Here is a 9,148-nt window from a genome sequence, read left to right as displayed (position 1 = left end):
AGAGGCACATCCCAGGTGGGGATGGGGAAGAAAAGGAGGCACTTGGGAAGAGAGGAGGGGCCCATGGGCTCCAACCTGTAGTGAGGGGGTCCCAGTAGAGGTATCCAATGCTTTCCTTACCGCTGCGCAGCCCGCCGTGGCTGGAGAGCTGCAGTGCCCTCTCGGGGCAGTTCCAGCGGTCCCAGGCGAACTGAAACTTGCACTCCTCGATGCCGCTCTGCGCCCCGGCCGCCACGCTGCTGGAGTAGATGAGATAGGCCTAGGAGCAGAGCAGTGGGTCAGGAGGGGGGCTAGGAGCAGAGCAGTGGGTCAGGAGGGGGGATGGTGTGTGCCCTGCTTCAACTCTCCCAGCATTAACTTGCAAAACTGAGCTAGGATGTATTAGCCAGCGTGCAGGGACAGGCCCGTGGGTGACAGCCTGGGAGCGTCCCCAGGGCTACTCCCAGTGTCCAGGAGAGTCACTCAGCAGTAATAGTGTCCGTCACAGGCAGTGCCAAGCTGGTGTAAGCCCAGGCCACGTGCCACGCAGCGGTGGGGCTGCTGCAGTCATAGCTTTCCTGCCCTGAGCTGCGTGTTGTGGACCCCACTGCTTTGTGGTCTAGATGGATGGAGAAGCTCAGTGCAAAACCACCAGGAAGAACATGGCCTCAGGTTCCCCAGGAGGCTGGTGTTCAACTGAAAATAACTTGCATGCCATCTCACAGAGACAAGTTGTACGGAGCTGTGGAGGTCTCTCAGGCTTGGCTCCCCTGGGGAGTGGAGCTGACCACCAACAGCAGCAAATGCATTTTCTGCTGTGCTGGGTCAGAGCCTGAGCCTCCCAGGGGAAAAGGCCGAGCTGCTGGCTCTTAGCCATGTTAGGAGATGTGCCAGTCAACATCTTATCTCTCCAGCATGAGAGGAGGCAGAGCCTTCTCCTCAGAGACCAGGGAGCTCCAGGCCAGCAGATGCCTCAGCCTGCCTCCTCCTTCACCACAGCCCCAGGGGAAAGCCAGTGCTTTGGAGCAAGGTCACTCCACCATGTCATTGAGGGCTGTAGCAAGAGCTAGACGGGCTCAGAGGTGTTCCTGGGGAATAGCCAGGAACAAAAATCAGGTGAATTTTACAACTGGTCCCGGCTAGGAAATAAAAGTCTCTGAAAGAGGGGTTCAGGGAGGAGGGGGGTCAAAAATACTGAACAAGGTCCTGGCAACTCCAGTTGTGCTTGTCAAGGAGGTATGTTTTCCAGGGCCTACGGAAAGTACGTTTCCAGCTTGATGAATGTGTTTCCTGATGCTAACCTGATCATCAGGAAGCAACAGATGACAGCTGAAAGCCTTAGCTGGTGCCAACAGACAAATCTCCAAATATTGGCCCCCAACCAGCTTTAAAAGACCCCAGAACAGCTTTGCTTAGGGCTGATGTACCCCAACGAGCTGCAGTTCATAGCAGGTTGTTCCTGGCCCTCCTCTGCCTTGTTGTATGAGACCTGGGGGTGAGGGGAGCTATGGCCAAGGCTGGATGGAGAGTGGGAAGGAGGAGCCCCTCCCTCCCCTCCCCGGGTTTAGTGGAATCAGGGACAGAGATCAAAGGGATTTCTCTTACCTTGGGGCCCGTCATCAGGAAATTATTCACTGACCTGGAAGACAGAGACAGTGTCAGCAGGGAGGGGGTGACGGCGGAGGGGCCTGGGGAATGCCAGGCATCCCAGGGCTCTCCTCTCACCCCCCGCAGCCTGCCTGTCTCCTGGCTGCAGGCACCTTCGGGCTCTTCCCCTGCCTCTCCTTGCTGCTCCCTTTGAGCCAGGATGGTGCCTTCTCCTTCCCCCCACCCCACTCCCCCAGCCAGGCTGTACCAGGATGCCACCCAGTTGTCGCTCCCTCCTTTTGCTTTCCCCTGCACAGCTGCCCTTCACACCAATCCCTCATTTTTGTGATGCTTTCCTGTTCCCCCACCTTTGCTTTTTGCCTTACCCAGCTGCCGCTCGGCTTAGCATAGGGTAGCGTTGCCCCCAGCTCCAGGAGCTGACTGGTGTGCCAGCATCGCCCTCCCAACAGGACCGTGCCGAGGGAAGGAGGTCACACCGCTGCTCCTTCACGGTATGTGTCCTGACTGCATCAATCCAGATCACAGTCCCTTGTTTTCCTGTTGTGCCAGCTCTGGCTGCCCACGCTCCCCTCTTGGCCACATTAAGGTGATGGCTGACCACAAACATGCTCGTCCTCCCTATCCTGATGGGCACTGCATGGGGAGGAGTTGGGGCATGTGTGCAAGTGGCCCTAGCAAAAATTAAACTTTCTGGTGTTTTCCAAGTGAAATATGACAAAGTGAGATGAACTGTTCCCAAAGGTGCCTGTTTGTAAGTACTCCCGTGAAACACTGAGTTCTGCTGCTGTTCGTGGAGAACTGTTCTATTGAAAATGCCAGGGTCTGTTTTAGTAATCTGAAATTGCAAGCTCCTTGCACCTTCTGCTCTGGGAGTCTCATGGTCTCCCGCTTTGTTCCATAGGTCAATAATTCCCGCTTCTTATATGAAAGGGGAAAAACTTAAAATGTGGGTCCTCTTCCTAAGGCTATTGCAAGGCAAATGAAAGGACCTCGAGTGTCTGTTTATTTTTGAATGCAAGATTTTCATGGCCAGTTTCACACTCTTCTGGCCCCTGTTTTCTCCTTGCCTGTAGCTTTCCGTGGCATTAACCCATTCCTCCCACCTCCAGGTGGAAAAAGCAAAATAGCAAACTCTGGGATTGAGCTGGGGGGTGGCTGCTGAAGCAGAATCAAGGATTTTTACGAGGTTTCTAAAGGATCTCTAAAGAAGCCCTCAGCCTAATTGCTGCCTGGCCCAAGCCCTGCTCTGGTTGGACAGCAGACAGGGTTCTTGCAGGTGTTCATGGCTCCTAGGTTGTAACATCTTTCTGCCCCTGCAGAAAAGAAGGAGAGGAGGTAACTGCATGACATGCTTCATTCTGACCCCTTTCATTTTGTAAAGAGGAAAATGTCTGTTCCTAAGTGAAGCTGTGAAGGAGGAATCTCCAAGGGCTACAAGGCAGTGTGGTTGGTCTCCATTGCTCTCCCCAGGAGCTTGCAGAGCAGAGCCGATGCTGGCCAGTCTGACTCTCACCAGCAAGAAGGGCTGTTCAGTGTAAGTGGTCAGTTAGCGTTAGGACTCCACATGGTGCAGTGACCACCAGTAGGAATCTGGAGGATGGCTGGGTGAATCCAGCTTAGCTGTGCCACGGCAGAAAGGACTGAGGCTTTAAAAAGACCCAAGAGCCAACCCCAACTATCCCTAGCCAGAAATGCAGCAGGAGGAAGGAGGTTTCTCTTACAAACACCTCATTCCAGTCTCTCCAGGTTTGCAAAAATAACCCTCATCACTACTTCTGGTGAGTCTCCAGGGCATCTTCCCTGTTGGCACCCAGCAATCCAGAGCGATGGGTGAGTGCTGTTATGCCAAGGGAAGGACACTGAGGCCAGAGATGTGACACGAGTGGGTTGAGACCATGCAGTGAGTGAGTGATTGAGAAAAAGCTAAAGCATGCACTGAGAGAAATGGGGCTCTTCAGCTTCTTCTTGAGATAATGTCCTGCTTCAAATGCTGGATGTCTCCCAGTGGAGGATGCCTCTCTTTTTTAGCTGAGTCTCACAGAGCCTTAACCCACCCTCTGTCCCTTCATGCTCCACTCTGCAGTTGGGCTATCAGGCGTGCAGTGATGCTTTCTGCTTTTCTAGCTCTTCTCCATTCCCTCAAAATCCCAGTAGCTGGGTGGACCTTCTCTGGATGTGGGGGAGAAAGATGCAGGTTATGGTATGATTTTTCCTCCCTGTGTGTTTTCAAGTGATCTTGTCTGGAGCCACAGATGTCCCTGTTTAGGGACAGAAAGGCACTGTCCTGTTGTGCTACAAATCCAGCACAGGGAGTGCGGGGGCATCCCAGGGTGGGCTCAAGCACAGGCAGTGCAGGCATTGCCATCCCAAGCCAGGGGACAAAGTGTAGCTGTGCTGCAGCCCTGCCACAAACACTGGAGCAGACGGGGTACAGCTTGGTCAAAACCTAAAACCCCTGGTCTCTGCTGCTACTCACAGTTTAGGAAGAGCTGAGAGAACTAGTTTGCAAAGTTTCACTCTGGCAAGTCTAACTTTTTTTTTTTTTTTTGGTGAAAATGCATCCATATTGATGAATCTTGTGTTGGGAAAGATTCCGCTGGGTCAGAATGGGAGGGAGAGGGCTGTACCAGGGCACTGCGAGAGCAGGAGATCCTTTCCCTTTGTTCCAGGCCTGGGATTCAGACCCGCCTGCGCTCCAGCCCCCGTGAGTACTTTAGCACGAAGTCGACGGCTGTTTTGCAGAGGAATTTTCCTTTGGGAGCTGCTTCTGCATTGTACAGCTAATTAAATATTTCCTGGGACTTGCAGAGACGGCATCTGCAGCCGGGTGATTAGAGCATCGGGTGACCTGAATCACACAGGGCCATGAACCTGGGGCTATTCAGACTGTATAAGCTCCATGGGTCCCCATCCTAACGCAACTGGGTAGCAGCATGAACAAGTCATTTTTCCATCTGGTTTCCCTCCTGTCCTTTGCCTCGACCTTAAAAGCGCTTTGCTATGGGGACCACACTCAGGATGGCGTCAGTGTGAATCTGAGCCCCTGGCAGCAGCTGTGAGAAAACTCTGGTAAAATGCCCCCGTGTAGGCAAGATCTAGAGAATTGCAAGTCCTCTCTTATCTTGCTTTTTTTCTCATCATTGCTTCCCACCTGGGTAGGAAAAGCCAAATTCACAGCGTGTAAGAAGGATTTTCTTCAAGCCCTTGCTGAGCAGTTGCAAGGGTGGCTTTAGGAGGAGGACGGTAATCCACAAGTTCAGGGTTTGCAGCAAACCAGCCCGTTAGCAGGTGTCAATTGACATAACTGCATTGAAGCAGAGGATCTGTTCCTCCTGGGATAAACCTCAAGGTTCACGAAAAGGCCAAGTTCAGGATATGCCAATTCACCATCTGCAGCTGAGCAAATGGTACAGTAGCAATTTCCCAGCGGGATATTCTAAACATTTTTATTAAGTCGGAGAGACAGAAGGCATTTTCCCTGAGCTCTCTGATCAACAGGCAGGCACGCTGCTGGGCGGGTTTGTAGGGCTTAGACAAGTAAAGGATTCATTTAGACTGGTACATATTTAACTCTCGCAGCTGCAGGTGGATTTAGGAGAAGGGGAGATGGGACAGTTTGAATAACGGGGTGCTGTGTGCTGCAGAATGGGCTGTCGTATGGCTGGAGGGTAGCTGGAATTTGTCTTATTTATGCTTAGAGGGAAGGAAAGATAATAATGGAGACAAACTCCGCACACTTTGTCTTTGCCCATAGGATCTAGCTAAGAAAAAAATGCATCTCTCTTCTGGATATAGGCTCCAGCAAGGACAGAGTTCAGCCACTTGTTCCATGGATGTAGTGACAATGCCACGACAGTCATCTCTGTGCTGCAAATAGGAAGCACTATGAAAATGGATCTCTCCTCATTTTTGTCTCTGTAGTGTGATTTTTATGCATTTATTTATTTTTACTAATTTTCCATACCTCTGTAAAGGAAAGCAGAATGCAATCCTAAACTAACTAGCTAGCTGGTGCAAACCACCCCAATTCCCATGACTTGAGTGTCACCACACTGATTTAAAACCTCTGGAAATCACACAACATGAAAGGAAACACTTGGAATTATTTCTCTTCTGTGACAAAGCTTACAGGGTTTCTAGCTTTCTAAACCCCTTTCCCTCCACCTTCAAACTCCAAGTACAGCGTTACACGGACTGAAGCGGAGCGGAGACAGACCTCAGCAAGGTTGAGAGCGGAGCCCCACGGAGTCCTTCAGCCCCCTGCCCAGCCCGCGCAGGGCCCTGGGCAGGGCATGCTGCTCCCTCACTGCAACTCTACGCATCCAGGTAAAAAGCAAGCCCAAGGGCATGTGATTTTCATTGCATCCGATATTAGGAAATTATCTCAAAGCTAATGAATATCTATAGCAGGAGTTCCCTACCATAGTTTTATCGAATCCAAAAATAAATAACCCCGCCAAGCAGCTGTCCCATTATATTTAATGCATATCAAATACTAATAAGCCTCTGATAATTTCTGCTCAGTTACAACTTTAACAAATAACAGGACCCCGCTCCTCAGTTTATTATGTCCCGAGAGCCTTATCAAACCTCCCGTTAAAGTGTTTGTTTGGTACCTTATCACACACTCATGCTACTGTGCTGCTGGTTCAGCTCTTTACAAAATTATAAAGCTATATTTAGATCTTTACTGTCATTATTGTAAATACAGAAAATGGATACAATTTCACTTTGGATCTGAGTTTCATTTTCAAGTACAAACTCCTCCGAGTTTTTAGAAAATCAGAGTCACTGGAAACCAAAGGCAATCTCACAGCTGAAGTGTAAAAAACATTTAGAAACAAGCTGCTGCATTGGAGATTGTTACATTATTCCCACAGGATAAGAGACGGGGAGGCAACTCATTAATGTTTGGAGATTTACTTTTTTTTTTCTTAATTTCTCTTTATTTTTCTACATTTATTTTAATATTTTTTTTTAGTTCCTAAATTTAACCCTGACATTTTGCTCATCTAGAAACACACTGACCATTCAACCTAGCTGACACGGCAGAATCTAATCCACTCTCAGAGTAGTCACATATATATATATATAAAAATTATTGTCTATCTATATTGCCCCCCAATCCTAATTCCCATGGTTAAATCATAATAAAAAAGAATCTTTTTGCATTTTAAGCTGTTGGATCAGATAAAGAAGACCAGCAAAAAATGCAAGCAGAATTATTGCATGGTTCCCACAGACCTTGCTTTTTCCTCCTCAAGAGAAACGATAGTTTTGAATGAAGTTTGCAATTTTCCTTTCTCTCAGGTAATCATGACCTATGAGCAACACACGGACATCTTGATCTATAAACTTTTCCCTTAGATAAACACTTCTGAAAGGCAGACAGGGAATTTAGACATCCATGCCTGGGATTTCTGTATTTAACTCTACTTTGTGCTCTGAAATTTCTCCCCTTTGAACTTTCTTTAAAATGTTGATTTTTTTTTTTTAATCTTTTAATGTATTCTAAACCTGTTTATATTGAAGAAAGCAAGAGACTTACACAGGAAGAGTGGAAAAATAAAAATAAAATCAACATGAGTTCTTGCCTGGCCTCTCTGCATAACATACATATTCCTCTTGTTCCAGAAGGGAGATTCATCTTGAGTTTGCTACTGTATAATATTTAGACATATACAAATTGTTGCACCTTCTTTTAATGAAGGGAGTAGAAAATCTCTGAAAGAACATAAATTTCACTCCCAGCTTAACAGGCCTGAGTTCCCAATTACCCTTGAGTTTATCTTTCTGTAATTTTGGTTTCTCTGTCCATAGTAATAACTCTAGGGATCTGCTGTGGGGGAGGCAGCGGATTTTAGTAATTGAACAGGAAAAGACTTTCCTTGCTGTTAGAGATAAGTTTGTGACCCACTGAGCAGATTCCCCAGGGTATTACAGGAATGGAGAATAAAGTTTGGGTACTCAGTAAAAATCACATAGGAAGAAATACCTACAGAGCCGGGTCATTTGAGTCCATCTCCATTTGAGCTTGGGATGGATACACTCCACAAGGAATGATATGAGATTTAATGCAAGCGTAATCTCCTTCAGCTCACTCTTATAAAACTTTTCTGGAAATAAATGTAAAACCACCCTTAGGACAGAGCAAGAGGCCCACAGGAGATGGCAGCAGGTTTTTCACGGGGGGACTGGTCTAATGGGACCCAGGTGGTTGAGCGCCAAGCCGTAGCAATCTCCGTACCAAAAGCGTCTCCCCAGGAAATCCTAATACATGAATTTCAAACATGTGTAATCCTGACCCTGTGCCTGCCAAGGAGTCCGGGTCTCAGGCTGCTCATCCGGAGCAACGCTCCTGTGTATCTAACTCACCCCTGCTGGCTCTGAGCTCTTAATCAGGGACTGTCCTCTTTGGGGAGCGCGGGAGAAGCCCCACTTGATTTGATTAAGACAAGAGACAAGCAGACTGCGAGCCTTTGGAAAAACAGAAATCCCTGGCTCTGCCATTGGGTTATCTTCCCAGTTGGAAATGAGGGGTTAGATCTTGCACTCTCCTCTATTCTATTTTATCCCAGCTCAGGATTTGGCCCATCAAGTTACTGCTGGGGGGCGAGGGGGAACAAGGGGACTTTCTCCGCTCACATCTAACGTTTCTGCCAGTGAGTGTGTTGGGACCTAGTTAAATATCTGGTCCCATTAAAGACCAGAATGGAGCTAAGTGGAAAAGGGGGGACATTTAGAAAGGTGAAGAGGAATTTCCTTAGGGTGTCTGGGAAGAGCACCTGCCTGTGACACAGACTGAGGTGCTCTCGATACTCACCAAGCACAGCAGGATTGGAAGAAGGGAGTGAGGAAGAAGATGCCCAGATAAGGGTCCATGTGAAATATAAAATCCAAATAAAGAGGGAGAAAGGATATCCTAAAAAAAACCTTGGGTACCACCACCAGCAAAAAGGAAAAAAAAAAAAAAAAGAAACACAACAAAATTAGGGAAGGGATGGAGTTATTTTCCACCCGGCGCTCCTGGTGTGATGAAGAGGCGTATGCCCCCTGAATCCCAACTTCTGCGAAGGGTAACCAATCCTAAAGTAAGAGCTAAAGGGGGTTGGTGAAATGGAGCCGCAGAACTTCCTAAGAAGAGATTATCTACTTAATTAAAGATTTTTTTTTCCCTAAGTCCTTCAGCCAATCAGGACTCAAGTGCCAGAGAGAGATTGAACTGATGAAAAGAACACCCCAGGTTCCTCGAAGACAAATGCACCACGAAAGGGATAAGAGGGAGGGAAAAGAAGGGGAAAACAAAAAAAAAAAAAAAAGAAAGAAAAAGAGAGAGAGAGGGATAAAGAAAGAGACAGCAAATCCCTTAAAGTAATCACTAGATTCAATCTCCACCAGCACTGCCCTGCCTCTCCATCCCCTGCAAGGGCAACTGGAAGGGCTGATTTTGGCGTGCCCTCACCTCCATCTGCCTTGGAGACATTGCTGGGGCCAGAGTGCGCTGGGTACTCCAGGACTGGCGGCTTGGGTTTGGGCTGCCCGCACCCGCTGCTTGGAGACC

The 9,148-nt window shown here is 48.3% G+C and overlaps 1 protein-coding gene across 1 annotated transcript in view; it reads right to left on the bottom strand.

Moving 5' to 3' along the window:
* Positions 1–8,469, bottom strand: part of WNT8B (wingless-type MMTV integration site family, member 8B) — a 13,087-nt gene extending 4,618 nt beyond the window's left edge. Inside the window, exons 1-3 of the mRNA XM_009888740.1 lie at positions 8,411–8,469; positions 1,585–1,618; positions 121–259 (exon numbers count right to left, since the gene is read on the bottom strand). Coding sequence (XP_009887042.1) covers positions 121–259; positions 1,585–1,618; positions 8,411–8,469 — 232 coding nt within the window. The remainder of the gene's footprint in view (positions 1–120; positions 260–1,584; positions 1,619–8,410) is intronic.
* Between the last annotated feature and the right edge of the window lie 679 nt (positions 8,470–9,148).

Source organism: Charadrius vociferus, unplaced genomic scaffold, assembly GCF_000708025.1.
Source record: "Charadrius vociferus isolate BGI_N301 unplaced genomic scaffold, ASM70802v2 scaffold436, whole genome shotgun sequence".
Taxonomy (NCBI): Eukaryota; Metazoa; Chordata; class Aves; order Charadriiformes; family Charadriidae; genus Charadrius; species Charadrius vociferus.
Note: the sequence above shows the minus strand (reverse complement) of the source record. Positions and strands in the feature narration are given on the sequence as shown.